The sequence below is a fragment of the Rhinoraja longicauda genome, chromosome 18 (genome assembly GCF_053455715.1).
Source record: "Rhinoraja longicauda isolate Sanriku21f chromosome 18, sRhiLon1.1, whole genome shotgun sequence".
NCBI classification, from domain to species: domain Eukaryota; kingdom Metazoa; phylum Chordata; class Chondrichthyes; order Rajiformes; family Arhynchobatidae; genus Rhinoraja; species Rhinoraja longicauda.
In genome coordinates, this window is record NC_135970.1 from 17,342,624 (window position 1) to 17,365,143 (window position 22,520).

The 22,520-nt window shown below is 40.2% G+C and overlaps 1 protein-coding gene across 1 annotated transcript in view; it reads left to right on the forward strand.

Moving 5' to 3' along the window:
• LOC144602156 (anoctamin-9-like) overlaps positions 1-22,520 on the forward strand; it is an 86,197-nt gene that overhangs the window by 59,212 nt on the left and 4,465 nt on the right. Inside the window, exons 15-21 of the mRNA XM_078414891.1 lie at positions 5,588-5,699; positions 5,968-6,025; positions 7,524-7,621; positions 11,532-11,671; positions 13,574-13,726; positions 16,421-16,568; positions 18,653-18,769. Of these exons, the coding sequence (XP_078271017.1) occupies positions 5,588-5,699; positions 5,968-6,025; positions 7,524-7,621; positions 11,532-11,671; positions 13,574-13,726; positions 16,421-16,568; positions 18,653-18,769 (826 nt within the window). The remainder of the gene's footprint in view (positions 1-5,587; positions 5,700-5,967; positions 6,026-7,523; positions 7,622-11,531; positions 11,672-13,573; positions 13,727-16,420; positions 16,569-18,652; positions 18,770-22,520) is intronic.

Sequence of the window (22,520 nt, forward strand, 5' to 3'; positions counted from 1 at the left end):
AAGTTGTAATATTCAGCCGTGTGATATTCTAAAATGGTAGCACACCAAAATCTTTAGTTCAACAAGATCTACTGGATTACTACTGGAGGAAATAGGGAAATCCGAGAGAACCACTGTTTATTTTGGGGATGATGGAATCAGCCTTTAATTTAACAGAGAATGTGATAACAGAATATTTTAATATACATTCTTAAATATTGCACATTACACAATTGAAAATTCAATGTTTAGATTGCAAATCTCTAAATCTCAACTACAGTACAACAACTGTGTTGTCCAGGAAATTGATTCTAATATTACTTGTATCCATATTATGTCATGGAGACATATTATGTTATGTTGACATTTAGAGCAGGCATGGATAATGTTATTTGATAAATGCAGTGCCCTCCATAATGTTTGGGACAAAGAAACATCATTTATTTATTTGCTGCTGTACTCCACAATTTGAGATTTGTAATAGAAAAAATCATATGTGGTTAAAGTGCACATTGTCAGATATTAATAAAGGCTATTTTTACCTATTTTGGTTTCACCGTGTAGAAATTGCAGTGTTTATAGTGTTTATACATACTCCCCCCATTTCAGGGCACCATAATGTTTGAGACGCAGCAATGTCATGTAAATGAAAGTAGTCACGCCTAGTATTTTGTTGCATATCCTTTGCATGCAATGACTGCTTGAAGTCTGCGATTCATGGACATCACCCTTGAAGACCGAAGCAGGTGAATTTATTATGGGGAACAAGGAAATGGCAGACGAGTTGAACCGGTACTTTGGATCTGTCTTCAGTAAGGAAGATACAATCTCCCAGATGTTCTAGTGGCCAGAGATCCGAGGGTGACGGAGGAACTGAAGGAAATCCACATTAGGCAGGAAATGGTGTTGGGTAGGCTGATGGGACTGAAGGCTGATAAATCCCCAAGGCCTGATGGTCTGCATCCCAGGATACTTAAGGAGGTAGCTCCAGAAATCGTGGACGCATTGGTGATCATTTTCCAATGCTCTCTAGATTCAGGATCAGTTCCTGTGGATTGGAGGGTAGCTAATGTTATCCCACTTTTTAAGAAAGGAGGGAGAGAGAAAACAGGAAATTATAGACCAGTTAGTCTGACATCGGTGGTGGGGAAGATGCTGGAGTCAATTATAAATGACGAAATTGCGGAGCATTTGGACAGCAGTAACAGGATCGTTCCGAGTCAGCATGGATTTACGAAGGGGAAATCATGCTTGACTAATCTTCTGGAATTTTTTGAGGATGTAACTAGGAAAATGGACAGGGGAGAGCCGGTGGATGTAGTGTACCTTAACTTTCAGAAAGCCTTCGACAAAGTCCCACATAGGAGATTAGTGGGCAAAATTAGAGCACATGGTATTGGGGGTAGGGTACTGACATGGATAAAAAATTGATTGGCAGACAGAAAGCAAAGAGTGGAGATAAATGGGTCCCTTTCAGAATGGCAGGCAGTGACTAGTGGGGTACTGCAATGCTCATTGCTAGGACCGCAGCTATTTACAATATACATTAATGACTTGGATGAAGGGATTAAAAGTAACATTAGCAAATTTGTGGATGACACAAAGTTGGGTGGCAGTGTGAACTGTGAGGAAGATGCTATGAGGTTGCAGGGTGACTTGGACAGGTTGTGTGAGTGGGCGGATGCATGGCAGATGCAGTTTAATGTGGATAAATGTGAGGTTATCCACTTTGGTGGTAAGAATAGGAAGGGAGATTATTATCTGAATGGTGTCAAGTTAGGAAAAGGGGACCTACGAGATCTGAGTGTCCTAGTGCATCAGTCACTGAAAGGAAGCATGCAGGTACAGCAGGCAGTGAAGAAAGCCAATGGAATGTTGGCCTTCATAACAAGGGGAGTTGAGTATAGGAGCAAAAGGTTCTTCTGCAGTTGTACAGGGCCCTAGTGAGACCATACCTGGAGAATTGTGTGCAGTTTTGGTCTCCAAACTTGAGGAAGGACATTCTTGCTATTGAAGGAGTGCAGCATATGTTCACGAGGTTAATCCCGGAATGGCAGGACTGTCATATGTTGAAAGACTGGAGCGGCTGGGCTTGTATACGCTGGAATTTAGAAGGATGAGAGGGGATCTTATTGAAACATATGATTATTAAGGGATTGGACATGCTAGAGGCAGGAAACATGTTCCCGATGTTGGGGGAGTCCTGAACCAGGGGCCACAGTTTAAGAATAAGGGGTAGGCCATATAGAACGGAGATGAAGAAGAACTTTTTCACTCAGAGAGTTGTGAAGCTGTGGAATTCTCTGCCTCAGAACGCAGTGGAGGCCAATTCTCTGGATGCTTTCAAGAGAGAGTTAGATTGAGCTCTTAATGATAATGGAGTCAGGGGATATGGGGAGAAGGCAGGAACGGGGTACCCATTGTGCATGATCAGCCCTGATCACGGTAAATGACGGTGCTGGCTCGAAGGACCGAATGGCCTACTCCTGCACCTATTGTTTATTGTCTATTGACTATGTATAAAAACAGTTGTAATTTCTGCATGGTGAAACCAAAATGTATAAAAATGCCCTTTAATAAAATCTGACAATGTGCACTTTAACCACATGTGATTTTTTTCTATTACAAATCTCTAATGGTGGAGTTCAGAGGCAAATAAATAAATAATGGATCTTTGTCCCAAATATTATGAAGGGCACTGTAATACTCTTTAGAACAGTTTCTATAGAAATTGGGTTGTGCTGTTTTCCTTGTTCTCTTACAGGGAAGCGTGTTTTGTGAAGTTTCAGTTATTAAAACTGCAATTTAAATGGGTGGTCATGCATATAAGAACCACTTCTGTAATGTGCTGCAGAGCCACTTTGGAGGCTGACTGCTCCAAGTGGTTGCTTGACAAGTTCCATTGTTTTTTTACATTATCTTGCTTTGGGTAATTCTGCAGTGTTTCCAATGTATGTGCACGACAAGCTTATAGTTACAGGATGGGTGTCAGTGGAAGGCCAAACAAGCCGGAAGAGTTCAAGGGAGAAGGAAAAGAACAGCTCATGAAAATGAAAAAAATTGAATATTACAGATTCCTGAAACAGAAACTGAAAACACTAGAAACATTGAACAGATCAGGCAGCGTGTCAGGTCCAAGACCTGGGAAAGACAAATAAAAATTGATTTTCAGTTGCGGATATGGTAAAGGTGATGGTAGGACAAAGTGAATATCTCTGATAGGGTAAGATCAAATGAATTAATGTGACAGAAGCGGAATATCTATGTCCGTGCTATATGTGGCTGATAGTTTGACTGGAATATTAATGGAGGGAGAAAATTTTAGAGATCATTTTATGAGAGGGATTTAGTATAGTTTAGAGATACGGCATGGAAACAGGCCCTTCGCACTACCGAGTTCAAGCCAACTATCAATTACCCATTCACACTAGTTCTATCTTATCCCACTTTTGCATTCCACACACTAGGGGCAATTTGCAGAAGCCAGTTAACCTACAAATCGGCATGCCTTTGAAATGTGGGAGGAAACCAGAAGACCCGGAGAAATCCCACTCAGTCACAGGGAAAAAGTTCAAACTCTGCTCCATACTTAAACTCTGAGGTCAGGATTGAACCCTGGGTATCTGGCGCGGGGAGGCAGCATCTCTACCGTCGCGCCATGCAGTCTGTTGGCAATGTAATAATAGCCAATATTCAGGACTGGATGTGACAAAAATGCAGAACATTGATTTGTTGATTATGGAACTCTAGCTTCTGATACTGCATTCTACTTTTGCTATTAGCCCCTTTGTAGTCATAATACAGTTTCATCATCTTAAACTGCTGTCAAAACACACCAGGCACCCCTCATGGCATGCTCTCATTGAACCACGTTTTATTTTCTCATTTAACATTTGTGAAACATGCACAGAGCTGACTATAACCATAGAGACAAATTCCCATGAGATTCACAAAGAACGTTCAGATGCCAATGCAATGTGAACCAAGTGACTGATATTTTATTGACAACATTCTTATCTTTATAAAGATATTCGTCCTCGTGCAGCAGTCTGCATTGATGGCTCGTTCAGCAGATATTGTGTCATTAGTGGCTATGCTCATGGAAGATTTGTCAGCATACAAAGAAAACTCATGTGGATTCCTTAAGGATCTTAGATTGCAGACTGCATACCTGAGGGCCAGTAATGGCAATCTATATGTAATTGGCTGGAAGGTATAATTTTGTGACTCTGAACTATGTCAGAACAGAGTCTGCAGCTGAGCATGCATATTTGAGCAAATGGTTTTCAACATTGAATCCACAGGAATCTCTTGAGAAATCAGTAAGGTTTGAAATTTTGTGTTAATTACTGATCTTGAAAATAACACTAGAAATATATACATCGACTTACTAATTACCTGAATGGTTCCCCCATATATGAGCTTTCTAGTGAGGCTTGTTAGGCCTATTGTTTCCACACATGATAATAAGTAACAGCTCAAAGCTGGTGGCAAAGGGACAAATAGCAAGTTAGTAGCATTTTAAGGAGAGTAAGGAAGGAATCAAAAATCTATCTATATATTATTAGAACTCTCATCTTGTTTGTTTGGCCGTACGTACCCAAAATACAGCCAAAACGGTACATAATGGCGCAACAATTTTAGGTCCACCTTACTCACCATTGGCTTGCGATTCAAATGGTTGTTATATTTTAAAAGTTATTAACTTTTTAAATGTAAAAAAAAATCATTTTTTAAACTTTAATAAATTTGATTGGCTCTACCACCTCCCCTAATGTGGCGTCCGGCGCATCCTGATTGGCTACCACCGTGTTTGACAACACAATGGGAACCCTACGATGGCCGCCGGATCCTCTTGTGCGCAGTTGGGAGAGGGTTGCCCTCGGGGGGGGGGACTCGCCCGAGTGATGGGAGTGGTGGCCAATGAAGGGGGGGGAGGAGAGCTTTCCTGCTGCTGCCTGAAACGATGGCTGCCTGGGCCCGGGGTGAGAGGCTCCTCCCCTTTCCTCTCCCACCTCGCCAGCCCCCGGCCCCGGAGGAGTTTTAAGGGGGGTTGGGGGATACGGAGTGGGTGAGGGTCGTCAGTTGGGGGAGTGTTGCCGGGTCCGCAGGAGAGGTTTGGACCCAACAGGGGTTGTCGGGCCTGCATGAGAGGTTTGGGCCCAATGGGGGGGTTACCACCTTCCCCCCACATGGGGTCCGGTGCGCCCTGATTGGCTCCTGCCGCTCCTCCCCACGTGGGGTTGATTGATTGGCCCCCACCTTCCGCTCGACGCCCGATTGGTCGCTGTTCCAGGTCCCATGTGGGGGGAGCTCTGTCCGCCGGGGGCTGGGGTGAGTGGCTCCCTCTCCCCTTTCCTCTCCCCCCCCCCCCACCCGTCCCCGGCCTCGAGAGAGTTTTGAGGGGGGGATGAAGTGGGTGAGTGGGGGGGGGAGGTTGGGGGGTTGAGGGGGGATGGAGTTGTTGAGTGTCGTCACCTGGGAGAGGTTTGCATGGAGGGTTGCCGGGCCCACAGGAGAGATTTGGACCCAACGGTTACACGCCTGTCTTATACCTTAAAATCTGAATTTCTAGTTTTTTCACCTATAATTTAATCTTTTTTTTCAGAAATGCTGCGTACTGCTTTAGCTCGAGAAAACAGCTTTACTGCAAAAATGTTCACGTTTCAGTTCTTCAACATATTTGCTTCCATTATTTACATGGCGTTTTTTCTTGGAAAGTGAGTGCCTTGACAGGTATTTGTTCTTTTATAGAGTTACTCATTCTCTGAGTCAGCACAGACTATTCTATGGAAAATCTGCCAGTATTATGAAAAAATATATATTTTAAGGGCAGTTAATTAGGTATGTAATCAAAACAATTGGTCGTCCACTGTATCTCCTTTGACAGTAAAATGAGTGCAGAATGGTAGTGTAGCATGCTATGAGTATGTTGTGTTATTGTGTTGTATTGTATCAACATAATATCGTTCTGGATTTCTGTTTTAGAATCAACGGCTATCCAGGTAATTACCTGAAAATAGCAAGGAAGTGGTGTATAGAAGAGGTGAGCATAAAATTATATTTTTATTTCCTTTAGTAAAACATACCATACCCAAGAATCACTTGAATTGCTTTTTATTTCCAGAATTTGTGGAGGTAACATGACTTGTATATTAATCACCTTTAATCTATTTTATTTTTATTTCAGCATACATGAATGTAGTATAATTTTATCAAACTAACTTCTAAATGTGTTCTCTTCTTTAAATCCCTTTTGTGGAAAAATGATTAGTAATTCAAAATCAAAAAAAGATTTAGTATTTTTTCCCTAAAGTGCTATGCTTGTTCAATATTTCACATGTTTGGCCTTTTAACTTTTGATTTTTGATTCACAATTTAGTGATTGCGATGCAATTTTAAATGCTTAAATCGTATACGGGATTGCAGTCACTTCTTGCCTTCGAAAGGTTGAGGATAAGAAGATGATGTATTTCAATTAATATAATCCTTCTGAGAAGCATAAAAGCATAATGAAGTTTAAAAAAATTACAGAACCTTTACACTGAGGAGTATAAGAAAATAACTGCAGATGCTGGTACAAATCGATTTATTCACAAAATGCTGGAGTAACTCAGCAGGTCAGGCAGCATCTCGGGAGAGAAGGAATGGGTGACGTTTCGGGTCGAGACCCTTCTTCAGACTGATGTCAGGGGGGCGGGACAAAGGAAGGATATAGGTGGAGACAGGAAGATAGAGGGAGATCTGGGAAGGAGGAGGGGAAGGGAGGGACAGAGGAGCTATCTAAGGTTGGAGAAGTCGACGTTCATACCACCAGGCTGCAAACTGCCCAGGCGAAATATGAGGTGCTGTTCCTCCAATTTCCGGTGGGCCTCACTATGGCACTGGAGGAGGCCCATGACAGAAAGGTCAGACTGGGAATGGGAGGGATGTGTGCCAAATCTACAGAATAATTGAGATGTCAATAAGACATTTTGCAGTGTATAAGCTAGTTTCTGATATGTGACTAAAGATGATACTTCACTATAAGTTATATATATGGTAAGTGTGCCAATCATCTTGCCAGAAAACAGATTATCTGGTCCCTATAATATTACTGTTTATACAAAAGTACTATGTGCAAATTAATAGCCTTGCTTTCTGTAATACACAATAATGTAACATTTTAAATGTATTACATCGGCTGCAAAGTTTTTTTGCAGGTTTTTCTGAAGTTGCACATTATTCTCCTAATTTGTAGATTTCTTTAAACTGCATTATTATCTTCAGCTTCTATTCTCAGTTCTTGCAGATATTGACCATGTTGTTTTATGAGCATATGCGCCACCTCCAAATGGGGCTATCCCCTGGATATCTACTTTGCAATCGTGAGTGGATAAATACTGCTGCATAGCACATAGATCCGATTTACATTATGTCTACACATTCGATTTTCCTTCACAGACCGCTAATCCAGCAGGTTCCTTCTGTTTTTCCGGTTTAAAAGGTGCATTATGACTGCTCCATTCTTGAACATGATTACAACTTATACTCTTTCTTTCCAGTGTCATCCAAGTGGCTGCGTTACAGATCTCTTTCTGGAAATGGCTGTTGTAATGGTGTTGCAACATGTGCCAGGCACCACCATGGAATATGCTTTCCCGTAAGTTTTATCAGCAGCAACAATAAATCTATCTGTAATGCTCAGAGCATAATTTGTTAAATACATGTTATCGTAAGACACAGATTGTTTCAGTTCCGATATGTTATACTATTAAGGATTCAAATGTGAAACAGAAAGTGCTGGAGTAATGATGTGAGTCAGGCAGTATCTCTGGAGGACCTGGATAGGCAATGTTTTGGGTCGGGTCCATTCAATAGTCAATAGTCAATTTATTTGTCACATACACATAAATGTGCAGTGAAATGAAAAATTAGCCACAGTCTAACAATAAGACCAATAAAAATAAGCAATAACACACACAATCATAAACCAACACCAAACAAAAAAGAAACATCTCATCACAGTGAGTCTCCTCCAGTCACCTCCTCACTGTGATGGAAGGCCAGAATGTATTTTCTCTTCCCCTGCCGTCTTCTCCGGCGGTCAGGCTGCTGAAGTTGCCACGTTCCAGGCATTCTTCAAACGTACTTCCATTCTTCCAACGTACAGTTTATCTTATGACATTGTGTTTCACCTCAAGTACCAGTCAGAACACAAGGTTGTGATTTTATCAGCTGTCATTGTTCATTAGTATCTAAGGTAAAAATATGATGAATTTGGCATAAAGAGACATCATACAGCAGGTTATATTTTAAATATCTCATATTTTTGGATGCATAGGTATATTGTGGTTTGCAGTTTAGGATTCTGTTCAGATGTTGGTAATTATTATGTCCCATTGAATATCAGTTCTTTAATACTACATTAATAAACATTGAAACCAGCTTTTTACTGTATTGAGTTCCTGTGAATATAATAAGAATAACACAACAGGCCCTTAATACTGTCCAGACTCCTTTTAAACATTGTAGTGTATATTTTGAAAAGCAAAACATTGAGCTGACAAACACAAAATTTAATTATCTTGAACGAGAACAGAACGATGACAGCACCTAGCATTCAATTTTGGGTTTGGATTTTCATCTGCTGTAGACTTTCTGCTGCAGGTGTAGTTACCTGGTGATTAAAAACTCAGAGGATTCGGTGAAACCTTATTGTTACAGATGAATTTTGTAGCAAATATATATGTTCTCAATTACTCAACAAATGTATCATAGAATACACTTACTTCAAGTTGCAACCTCCACAGTAAAGGTGACAGCATTCTAGTTATTAAGTCTGTGCAGTGCAGGGCCATTATAACTGTAAATGGCTCTCTGACATTACCTGAACAAGCCCCATTCACTGAATATTGCCACATTTTGACAACTAATAAAATCACAGCACCAAACTCAATTTGAATATTAGTGTAGACACTGCTGGAATAACTCAGCGGGTCAGGCAGCATCTCTGGAGAAACAGGATAGGTGACGTTTTGGGTCGGGCCCCTTCTTCAGGCAGCAACCATATTAGTATGCCTGATCTTTAGAAACTATTCGAAAATCTTTTAATCGGTTTTTATAATGAAATTAAATAAATTGACACTTATATATACGTGTTAACTTGATTCTATAAATGTAAATTATCTGAAACTTGCCTCCATCTAAGACTTTCTTTTCCCTTGAAATGATTGAAATGGCACAAGATCAACTTGAGGGGGCTCAGTGAGTAGATTCTCCATTATAAACTTCTGGAGTATTGCAGGGAATTTGCACTCCATTGCTGAATCCATGACCAGATAAATTAATTTAAGATATTGCTGGCAAACCGATATCAAGAAATTCAAGCAGTATAATATGAGTGTCCCACGTTTCCTAACAAACAATTTGGATTTCTCAGCAAAACCTAGCCCATTAATAATGAATTAATTGCTCACCCTCACATCATTCTGTGGTGCCCTTTTAAAAGGAAGTTCAGCATGTCAGTCAGTTCTTCTGTAGCATCAACTAAATCATCTGGATGCTCTGTTTGTCATGCTGCTAATATACTGTTCCAAATCATTGATGACTACTTAGGTTTTATTTCCTGCGTTATAACACTGAGGCATTCCCTTTGCGTGGACCTCCTTACTGCCTCTATAGGAATCTGGTTTACTGCCTCTATAGGAATGTGGATGCTCTCATTGGACTGTCTTTGGGACTGTAGGACGAATAGGAACAGCATGAGGGAACATTAAGATAGAAAAGGAACTACACCTAAAGGGAAGCCTTTCCGACAGAGGATATTCAGAAAGCAGTTGTGCGACTTCTTTTTAAAATAGCTTTGCAACGTACCCCAATTCATCAATGTCTGCTGCAAATTTCTTAACCGTGTTATTTCTTTGCGTTCTATTTGGCATCTAATTGTCTCTGAATCCTTCCTTCTATTGATCTACATTGTTTACATTGTATGTAAATGTTTACATTGTTCACGCCCAGTTTTTAAGTGTCATTCAATTGTTTTCCTAGAGACTGCTAATAAACTAAAAAAGGCAGTGAGTACATGCCTTTTGCTGCATTTATTCATACAACAAAATTTAAATTGACTCTCTACAATGATGTTCCCTAATGCCTGCTGCTTTTCAATGGTACTTTATTGTCACCTGGACTGAATTATTTTGTTTTGCATACAATTCAGTAAAATCATAATATACATAAGCACAATCATAAATAAGTACAAAAGTGCAACAATTATAGTGTGAGAATAATAGGCTTCACCGAGGCAGTTCACGAAGAGTCACCATGTCTCTGGCACTATCTTATGCACCAAGTTTTTAAATTGAAGTTCCTAAAAGTATAGAGTTTATCTTGACCTTAAAGGCCCATTATTTTGGCAGGGGTACTGGGTCGGTGGTGTTCCTTTCCAGGGCTAGAGATTGCACTTTGTGATTGCATTGAAGTGGTGTGATGCAAGTGTCATTTTTCATTTATCAGTTCATGCCTTGCCACAATCTTGCGGCATGTTGGCAAATACTTCATTTCTGAGGCAATCATCAGTGCACATTCCTAACTTTGACAATATGATGAAAGGAAGATCATGAATAAAGTAGAGTAAGATGGTTCGACCTTGACGCTGCCCACAGGAGCTCCTGCAGCAGTTTCCTGGAGCTGAGATAATCTACCTCTGACTGTTATTACCGTCTTTACGCAAGACATGATTTAAATCACTGGAGAATACACAGCTTTTTTTCCACTACCCCTGTCACCCATTCCTTTCTTCTCCTGCATCTGCTCATTTTCCGTTCCTCTTTACTTTGACTTTCCCATTTTCTTTCCCTCCTTTCCCTTCCAGCCACTATTTCTCCATCTGGTTCAACATTTCACTCTCCATCTTCCTTCCTAATCAGATTCTATTTCTGCACTCATTTGGTTCAACTTCACCTCCAGCCTTGGTCACAATCACCACCCGTCTCTCCCTCACCAATTTCATCTGCCAATCACACGTCATTACCTGAATCCACCTGTCACTTTCCAGTTCTTGCTCCACTACTTACCCTCACCTCGCAACCAACTTTCCCCCCTCTACTTCATCACTCTGATGGGTCCTGACCTGAAATATTGTCTGTCTCTTTCCCTCCACAGATACTGTCTGGCATGCTGAATTCCGTAAGCACTTTGTTTTTTTGCTCAACATTCCAGCATCTGCAGTTTCTTCGGCCTCACTTTAAGAGATGTTGGCTGCTTTTTTGTTTTTGCGAAGACCCAATATCCCTCTGATCTCCAAAAAGCATGTGACTACTGAATGGTGTAGGAGGGGTTGACAGCATTGAGGATGAATTAATTTATAAACGGAGGAAAATTGTATGCTGGGCAGCTTACCATATTTAGAGCTAGCAATAAATGCCTTTCCAGCTACATGCTTATTATTGCAAAACATTTGATTTCAGAATTCTTGTATTGTTTCAGAAGTACAAATTGTATTTTACTTAGAATTCACACTTAGAGCTTAATGTGCTTACATTTGTGTACTTTTATTTATGTTTGTTTTATAGATACTTACAACATAAATGGAATGAGTATCAGAATAGGTTCTCAAATGACAATGTAGAGGAGGTAACAAAGCATTGGATTAAAAATTATAATTTAAATGACGTCTCCTCCTACTCTCTGTTCGAAGAGTTTTTAAATATGGGTAAGTCCTTTAAATTCAAACACATTGCTTCATTTACTGTAACTGGGATGCTTCAGAAATGTATAGAACTCATCACAGAATTTAATGTGGCATTACCAGAACACTCTGAGAAACAAATTGCTCTCATTCACTTAGCTTCTTGGAATCTTTTATGTCAATTGATGGAAAAAACTGGAGCTTCATTTTGACCTCAGAATGAGGTCATACGTAAATTAGAGGAACAGCATCTCATATTTCACTTGGGCAGCTTACTTTTAACTTCTCTAACTTCAAGTAACCCTTGCATTCCCTCTCTCTCCCTCCCTCCTCCACCCGAGTTGTCATATTAGTTTTACTGTCAGCCTGTTGTGTTCCTATGTCTATATACTCATTATCAACTATCCCACAGCCAACAATGGCCTATTGTGTGCCCCACATTTCTTTGATTATCATTGCTTTTTGCATATATTCCATTCATTTTTCCTATGTACCGTATGTAACTCTTGTTCCCTTTCCTCTGGCTCTCAGTCTGAAGAAGGGTCTCGACCTGAAATGTCACCTATTCCTTTTCTCCATACATGCTGAGTTACTACAGCCTCTTGTGTCTGTCTTTGGTTTAAACCAGCATCTGCAGTTCCTCCCTAATCATTTTGTTTCTATTGAGGAGGATGACTTCTCTAATCCTTCAATTCGGCTTTGAAGCATGAGCCCAGAAAATATTTTCAACGATTTAGCTTATTCTGCAATCAATTACTTCAAAGGTTCAGATATTTATATGTTCTATTGTCTGGAACTTATAAAGTAAATTTTCAGATATTCTGGCATCATCTGAATCAATAGGCAGATTTTCTGAATAATTGGATATGATGCATTTTATGATCTCTGTAAATTTATATAGGTTTGATTAACAGGTTGCATAGTTCTAAGATTTTTTTCTGGTGAACCTGGTGAGTTTTTAAGGAAGTGCAAAGGGCCCAGTATGTTTAAAGGGGAGCAGGAAACAGAATCTAGACCAAGTAGCTGGAGTAACTCAGCGGGACAAGCAGCATCTTGGAGAGAAGGAATGGGTAACGTTTCGAGTCGAGACCCTCCTTCGGACTAGAGTTACTCCAGCTTTTTGTGTCTATTTTTGGTTTAAATCAGCTTCTGCAGTTCTTTCCAACACAGCAAACAGAATCTGATGAGTTTAAAGACAGCATGGGAAACAGAATCACAGTGAGTTTGAATTAACTCCCATTCGGTAACTGTGCAGCTGTATGCAGCACACAAACCAGACTGGGGAAAGTGGGCAACCCTGTCTGGCTGCAGACCTGATTGCAGACATCACTGGGTGCTGGCAGCAGGTGTGCCTTACATTGCAAACTGCCCACTGCTGACCAGTGTTGAACTTGTTACCATAGAGAGACCTCTGGACTGGGAAGACTTCATGCTGTGGATCAATATATAAACAGTTAATGTAGTACTGTATTGGGAATGACAAATTCTTTGACAACATTTTTCTGCAGCAGTAACAACTTTACTACAATTAAGCCAAGCTAACTTGAGCAAGGAAGGGATGTATGGTAAATCCTGCATGTTACTACCAATGGGTGGACCTAGAAATTTGTATGTGTTGCTTATGCTGTATATCTTCCTACAGCTCAACTTTTTAAATTTAGGTTTTCAATGCCTGCAATCAGCAGCAGCTTCAGTGTCACTCTTATACTTTTGTTTGCCTGTTGCGAACAGGTTTGTTTGGATGCTATATTTTTCTTGATTTTTCCATTTTGAGGCCATTAAGTCCATGAAGGGATATGGCTCCACTTGTGGTACGTAGGTAGTCTCCAGTGTTTTGGCCAGCAACCATTACTTGGGTTCTGACGATGAATATTAGCTATTGATTTGCAGTTTTGAGAGAACTTTTGTGTTACTTTTCCTTTTCAGCGATTCAGTATAGTTTCACCACAATATTCGTTGCAGCCTTTCCATTGGCTCCATTACTAGCTTTTTTGAATAACCTAGTTGAAATTCGATTTGATGCCAAAAAGAAGATTTTTCATTTCAAACGACCTATACCCCGGAAAGCAAAAGATATTGGTAAAATTTTGATGATCACCGTTTGTTTTATTCAGTATAACAATAAATGTATTTACGTGTATCTTTGACAGGGTGTATTTTGATCTATATTCAAATCTTACTAGATTTTATGGTATGCCTGACAAGTTAGGATTGCACTGTGTATTTGGTAGTGAATGTTATCCATGGACCAGCTGTATTTAATTTCCTCAATGATTCTTTGTCAGCAGAAGCAGATTTATTATTTTAGTGTTGGCCATTAAGCATTCTTGGGTTAGGAAACGTAAAAGAAAATTGTGGGGGAGAATCATGCATTTATCGAGGGGGAGAATCATGCATCATACACCCATTTTTATTTCCAAAAGGACGTCTACCTCCAACTTTCTAAAACATTGGTTAGGCCACAGTTGGAATATAATGGGCAGCTCTGGTTGCACATTGTAGGAAGGATGTTATTATATTTGAGAGAGTGCAGATGAGATTGAACTGGAAGTTGCAGGATGGAATGTTTCAGTTATGAGGAAAGATAGGAAGGCTGGGTTTGATTTGCTTGGCTGAAGGGAAACCTGATAGAGGTATACAGAATTGAGAGGCATAACTAATAAGACACATTTTCTCTTGGCATAGGTGTCTAAATCCAGGGGACAAAGTTGAGAATGCACTAAGAAGGTGATGGAGGCAGTTGGTGTAAGAGTTGTACAGCATAGAAAGTGGCCCATGATCCTGACCATTATGTCTATCTACACAAATCCCTCATCAGCATTAATTCCAAATTCGTCTAAGGCCTGTTCTTTGAAGTACCTGTCAAGATGCCACATAAATGTTCCTGTTGTCTCTACCTCCAGTAGCTCGTTCCAGATGCCAACTATGTGTTTGGTTAGTTTAGTTTATTGTCACATGTACCGAGGTATTGTGAAAAGCTTTGTTTGCGTGCTAACCAGTCAATGGAAAGTCTATACATGATAACAATCGTGTCGTCCACATAGTACAGATACATGACCAAGGGAATTATGTTTAGTGCAATATTTTGTAAAAGATAAAGTTCTTTAAAGTCTGATTAAAGATAGTCCAAGGGTCTCCAGTGAGGTAGATAGTAACTCAGGACTGCTCTCTAGTTGTTGATAGGATGATTTAGTTGCCTCAGTTGTTTGAAAAATGTACTCCCTCGGCTCTCCTTTAAACATCCTTCTTCTCACTTTAAACCTGTACCTCTAGTCTTAGGCACCCCTACCATGGGAAACAGACACTGGCAAACATACCGGAGCTATCCAGATTCTTCTTATAATCCAAACCCTTCAATCCAGGTAACATCCTTGTGAATCTATTCTGCACTCTCTCTATCTTAATTCACATCTTTCCTATAGTGTGATGACCAAAACTACATACCATACTTCAAGTGTGGCCAACATTTGTACAACTGTAACATTACATCTCAACTCCTCCTCCAACCTCATCTATTGTATCCGCTGCTCTAGATGTAAACTTACTTACATCGGCGAAACAAAACGCAGGCTCGCCGATCGTTTCGTTCAACACTTTCGCTCAGTCCGCCTCAACCAACCTGATCTCCCGGTGGCTGAGCACTTCAACTCCCCCTCCCACTCCCAGTCCGACCTTTCTGTCATGGGCCTCCTCCAGTGCCATAGTGAGGCCCACCGGAAACTGGAGGAACAGCACCTCATATTTTGCTTGGGCAGCTTGCAGCCCAGCGGTATGAACATTGACTTCTCCAACTTTAGATAGTTCCCCTCCCCTTCCCAGTTCTCCCTCTATCTTCCTGTCTCCACCTATATCCTTCCTTTGTCCCGCCCACCTGACATCAGTCTAAAGAAGGGTCTCGACCCGAAACGTCACCCATTCCTTCTCTCCTGAGATGCTGCCTGACCTGCTGAGTTACTCCAGCATTTTGTGAAATAAATACCTTCGATTTCTACCAGCATCTGTAGTTATTTTCTTACATTACATCTCAACTCTATCTTTTATTCAATACCTCGGCCGATGAAGACAAATATGCTATGATCTTCCTGTCTTCCTATGTTCCGACTTTCAGGGAATTATGTACTTGTGTCCCAAGGTGGTCAACAACACTTCCCAGGGCCCTACTACCTCTAAAAATGCATTACTTTGGACTTGTCCAAGTCAAAGTCCATCAGTCATTCCCTTACCCACTTTCCCAGCTGATGTCTTAGACAACCTTCTTCACTGCCACTGATTTTGATGTCACTTGCAAACTTACTAATCATGCCACCTACATTTCCATCTAAATCGTTAACATATGACAAACAATAAAGGATCCAGCACAGACCACTGTAGCACATCATTGGTCACAGAATAGAGTATCACAACATTTAAGATGCATCTAGACCTACACTCAAATCACCAAAGAAGAGTAGGTTAAGGACCAAGTGCTGGTAAATGGGACAAGTATAGATAGATACTTGATGGTTGGCATGGACATATTGGGCTCAAATACAAAATAATGGCAATGGTTGCATTAAATTTCAATATGTATTCCAGTTGGTACTCCTGAATATTAAGAATATTAAGTCGTTTGATCAGATGTGAATTGCCACTTAAGCAATGGACCAAAGCCATATGATATCAATAAAATTATTAAGAACTTAACAATAAAGACAAGAAGATATGTGAAAAATATTAGCAAAATAGTGACAATAGGAAAATTATGAGTGACACGTCTTTGTGTCTGTGCTGCAGGAATATGGTTGCAAATTCTCGAAATAATTGGGGTTCTTGCTGTTATTGGAAATGGATTGGTGATATCCTTCACATCAGATTTCATTCCTCGACAAGTGTACCTTTACATATATGGTCCATGTAGGCATCCAAATCCTATCAAAATTGAGTGAGTATATCAATTGAATTGTAAAAATACAAACTACATATAATCTGTTAAAGGGAATATATTTTTGAATGTGTACTATCATTGAACAAATAAGAAAGATGCATTGGAATGAAACAGCGTAACAGGCTTTTGAAGTATATTGCCTCAATGAGTAAAGCATCCTCTACCTTTTTGTTTATGTTGTTTTTACAATTTAAGCTGTCTTTTGGACTGCACACATACCAAATTTATCAGAAAAATAACAGCAAGCTCTTTGGGTTTCCTGGCAAAACAACTTGTTGTACAAACCTTCATCACTGGTTTCAGGCATACATATTTGGCACCAGAACATTTCCTGCTCAGTGTGTCTATGTATTTTGTCTACTTTATTTAATATTTTGACACCTGTTTTGCATCTGTAAAATGGCCACAGCATCATTGTTCTGGTTTGGTAATATCTCTTTGCAGTTTAAGCTAAAAATATCCATACCATTCTGGGAAATATACACTTTGCCCCCTCCAAGGTCACTATACCTTTACAAGGTTGCGAGACTCGGAAATGCTCACAATATTCTGGGTGTGGCTTAACCAGGGCTTTATATAGCTGTATCGTAACTTTTGCCATCATCTATTCTAATCCTGCAAATATATAGCAACAGTACTCCATAAGCATTTTGATTATTTTCCATACCTGCCCATGATCTTTTGATCATTTATGTTCAAGTCTCTCAACCTGCTAGTCTAAAGACGTGCAGGTATGTAGGTTAATTGGCTGGGTAAAATGTCAAAATTGTCCCTAGTGGGTGTAGGATAGTGTTAATGTACGGGGATTACTGGGCGGCACGGACTTGGAGGGCCGAAAAGGCCTGTTTCCGGCTGTATATATATGATATGATATGATATGATCACCATTTCTCACAGTTTTGGTATTGGTTTATTATTGTCATGTGTACTGGGATACAGGGAAGGACCCCTCTTTGCGTGCTATCCAGTCAACTCAAACCAAACATAACTACAATCAGGCCATACATAACATAACATAACATAACATAACAACACTTTATTGTCACTCGGCACAACACCGAGCGAAATTTCAGCAGTCACACAAAATACAGCAAAAAGAAAAGAACACAGGACACCCGACCCCAACACAAACATCCATCACAGTGACTCCAAACACCCCCTCACTGTGATGGAGGCAACAAAACTTCCCCTCTCTTCCCCCCGCACCCACGGACAAGTAGAACGGATAGTACAAGTTGTGAAGCAATCCAATAGTGTGCTTTGCATGTTACAAATGTCGAAATTGATAAATGTCGTTGGACACATTCAATTTTCCTTAGTCTTCTGAGGAAGCAGAACTTGAAGTTCTTAGCCATCTCCAAAGATTCTAGAGGAATAAGATGAACCACTCTGTCGAAATCACCTATACTGAAGTGTAGTATGCAAAGGAGCCATTTTAGTAGGCAAAACCCGCCGTCCGTTATGCCTCTCACAGTGTAATCAGTGTTTTGGGGGAACAGTATGTGTGATGATACCATTAAAATGCAGAATATATCTCATCTATCAATTCACAGAGTTTGGTTATTTTTCTTTTAAAATGTTTCTGCAAGTTTATGCCTACTAAAATGTCGCCATGAGATACTTCGGTTTTTAGGGTTGAGTGGTCTATCTTGCTCTGCTCTATTATCTTTGGCCATCTCCACTTCAACAACATTGATGTGCACCATACCTCTTGCTTATCAAATATCTATACACCTCTGCCTTAAGAATATTTAAAATCTTTGCTTCTACTGCCATTTGACGAAGAGTGTTCCAAAGACTCACTATTCTGTGAGAAAAAAATCATCTCATCTTGTCTTAAAAGGGCAACCTGGAGAATTCTATTTCTAAGTAAATTCTCAACTTTGCACTGTGAGAGATTCTGTTGTGAGAAAGTCCACCTTTTTTGGTCATGACTTAAGCCTTTTATTTCCTTTCCTGAACAATGCTGTGCTGACTACTTGTATCCTCAGTAAAATGTTTAAATATATTTTGCCACGTTAATAGTACTGTTAATAATACGGTTTTTATCACACCGTTGATATGTAATATTTATTTTACAGTTGTATGACTGGGTACGTTAATAACAGTCTCTCGGTGTACCATCTGAAGCATTTTGAGAAAAGTATTAATCATTTTAAGGGATCAACATTTTTAAACTATCCGATAACTCATTGTAGGTAAGATATTGGACCATTTCCATACAAGATATTTGCCGCTTTTAGCCCAAAACGTTAACACGAATTAAGTTTTCAATTATGGTCCTTGATTAATTCAATCTGTTTCAATTTCACCACACAGAAGGTATTTTATAACTGAGTTGTGCACAAAGGCAAAACATTTGGGGAGATACAGTGCCCTCCATAATGTTTGGGACAAAGACCCATCATTTATTTATTTGCCTCTGTACTCCACAATTTGAGATTTGTAATAGAAAGAAAATCACATGGTTAAAGTGCACATTGTCAGATTTTAATAAAGGCCATTTTTATACATTTTGGTTTTAACCATGTAGAAATTACAGCAGTGTTTATACATAGTTCCCCCAATTCAGGGCACAATAATGTTTGGAACACAGCAATGTTGTGTAAATGAAAGTAGTTATGTTTAGTAATATGTTGCATATCCTTTATTGCAATGACTGCTTGAAGTCTGTGATTGCTTATGCTTGTTTTGGGGGCTAGTCCCCTTCAGTTTTCTCTTCAGCATACAAAAGGCTTGCTCAATTGGGTTCAGATCAGGTGATTAACTTGTCCACTCAAGAATTTACCATTTTTTTTTAGCTTTGAAAAAACTCCTTTGTTGTTTTAGCAGTATGTTTCGGATCATTGCCTTGCAGTAGGTTGAACCGTCGGCCAATGGGGTTTGAGGCATTTGTTTGAACTTGAGCAGATTGAATGTGTCTGTACACTTCAGAATTCATTATGCTACTATCATCAGCAGTTGAATCATCAATGAAGATAAGTGAGCCAGTACCTTCAGCAGCCATACATGCCCAGGCCATAACACCCCACCATCATGTTTCACAGATGAGGTGGTATTGCTTTGGATCTTGGGCAGTTTCTTCTCTCCTCCATACTTTGCTCTTGCCATCACTCTGATATAAGTTAATCTTTGTCTCATCTGTCCACAAGACCTTTTTCCAGAACTGTGGTTGCTCTTTTAAGTGCTTCTTGGCAAACTGTAACCTGGCCATCCTATTTTTGCGGCTAACCAGTGGTTTGCATTTTGCAGTGTAGCCTCTGTATTTCTGTTCATGAAGTCTTCTGCGGACAATGGTCATTGACAAATCCACACCTGACCCCTTAAGATGTTTCTGATCTGTCGGACAGGTGTTTGGGGATTTTTCATTATTATAGAGAGAATTCTTCTGTCATCAGCTGTGAAGGTCTTCCTTGGCCTGCCAGTCCCTTTGCAATTAGTAAGCTCACCAGTGCTCTCTTTTTTCTTAATGATGTTCCAAACAGTTGATTTTGGTAAGCCTAAGGTTTGGCTGATGTCTCCAACAGTGTTATTCTTGTTTCTCAGTCTCATAATGGCTTCTTTGACTTTCATTGGCACAACTTTGGTCGTCATGTTGAAAACAGCAATAAAAGTTTCCATAGGTGATGGAAAGACTGGAGGAAAGACTAGCTGCTGAGAGCTCCCTTGGGCATTACCTGCATTAAGGAGGCATCTAAACACACCTGAGGAATTACAAACACCTGTGAAGCCATGTGTCCCAAACATTATGGGGCCCTGAAATGGGGGGGATTATCGATAAACACAGCTATAATTTCTACATGGTGAAACCAAAATGTATAAAAATGGCCTTTAAAAAAGTCTGACAATGGGCACTTTAACTACATGTGATTTATTCTATTACAAATCTCAAATTGTGGAGTACAGAGGCAAACAAATAAATGATGGGTCTTTGTCCCAAACATTATGGAAGGCACTGTACAAAGGGAATTTGGAGTGTGTGTTCACAGATTCAGCAGAAATGGGTCAATACATGATTGAAAAAGCACATGAGATGCTTTCCCTTATTAATCAAAGCATACAATATAAGAGCGGAGATGCATGCCAGAAGTTTCCTGTGCGTGGCACATCCTACATGATATATGAAACAATTTGTCAGGTAAATCTTCAGACGATTTAAGGCACAAGGCACAACGCTCAGTTGTAATCGACGAACAGCAGTTTGATGTATGTGTTCTTATTATCCAGATGGTCCAGAGTAGAATGTCAGTGAGACAGCACCTGCTGTGATCTGTGTGGTAATAGGCAATTTAAAATGGATCCTTATCATTTCTGAGGCAGGAGTTGATTTGAGCCATAACTGACTTCACGAAGCACTTCAATACTTTGAATGTAAGTGCTGTTGGAGTGCAGTAATTGTGACAAGTCACTATGCTCCTCTTGGATGCTGGTGTTAGATGCCCTTTTGAAACAGGGTGAGACTGCAGGTGAGAGGTTGAAGATGTCCTTGAATACTCAAGGATTCCAGTTGGGTTGCACGGACCTTTAGCATTCAGCGAGGTACACAATCATTCCCTGCAAATTCATCACCAAACTCCAAGACCTAAGCCTTCGTGCCTCCGTAAGCAACTGGTTCCTTGACTTCTGCATCGACAGACCTCAATCAGATCCATACTTCATCTCCTTTTCACTGACTATCAATGCAGGTGTAACTCAAGACTGTATGCTGAGCCCTCTGTTTAACTCGCATTTCACCATGACTGAATGACAAAACACAGTTCCAGTGCTAAATTCACCAAAATCACCACTGTTGTTGGACGATCATGGATGGCAATGAGTCAACGTGTAGGAGAGAGATAGAACGCCTGATTGAATGGTGCCACAACAACAACTCCATCAATACCAATAAAACAGAAGAATTAATCATTGACTTCAGAAAGGGGAAGACCAAGTGCGAGTTTTGATTGATGAGTCAACGATGGAGAGAGTTCACAGCTTCTAATTCCTGGGCATTAACATCTCAGAGGACCAGACCTGTGTCCAGCATATAGGTGTAATCATGAAGAAGGCACACTATGCACTTTTGCAGTGATGAATTGGACCTGCATCCCATGTTATGTACTCATGACAATAAACTTGATTTTATGTCCTTTAAATTGTTGTCCTCTAATAATGAACAGTAAAATGATCCATAAGGATTACATAGAAACATAGAAAATAGGTGCAGGAGGAAGCCATTCGGCCCTTCGAGCTAGCACCGCTGATGTAATTGTGCAACATCACGTGCAGTAGTGGTGGGTGTGCATGTTGTGCCGACCCCTTTAAAGACTAGAGCTCAGAAGCTGTGGCTGCACAACTATTTGCTGACTGATCTGTTAAACATGTGATATTTTGTTATATTACACCATTTATCAAAAAAGGAAGCATGTGAAGGGAAAAGACCCACGTCCACTGTTGCAGAATGGTCACCATTGCCTTCCCATGTATTGGGAAGGTCTGAACAGCTGTAGGTAGCCCCACATGCTGTTCAATGGATTCTTGGGAGAGAATTCTAGGTATTTGTTTTTGCAATAAAACAGTGCGGAAACAGGCCATTTGGCCCACTGAGTCCACACCGATCAGTGATCCCCACACACTAACACCGTCCTACACACACTAGGGACAACTTACACTTATACCAAGCCAATTAACCTACAAACCTGTACATCTTTGGAGTATTGGAGGAAACCCAAGATATTGGAGAAAACCCACGTGATCATGGGGAGAACGTACAAACTCTGTAAAGACAGCACTCGTAGTCGGGATCGAACCTGGGTCACCAGTGCTTCAAGCGCTGTAAGGCAGCAATTCTACTGCGCCACCGTGCTGCCCTGGACTGCACTTTAGCTGGACTGCACTTTGGATCAGCAATACTAAGATTATTTTATTTGCAAAAGAAATGGATGCTGTTACTGGTCCTACCAGATATCT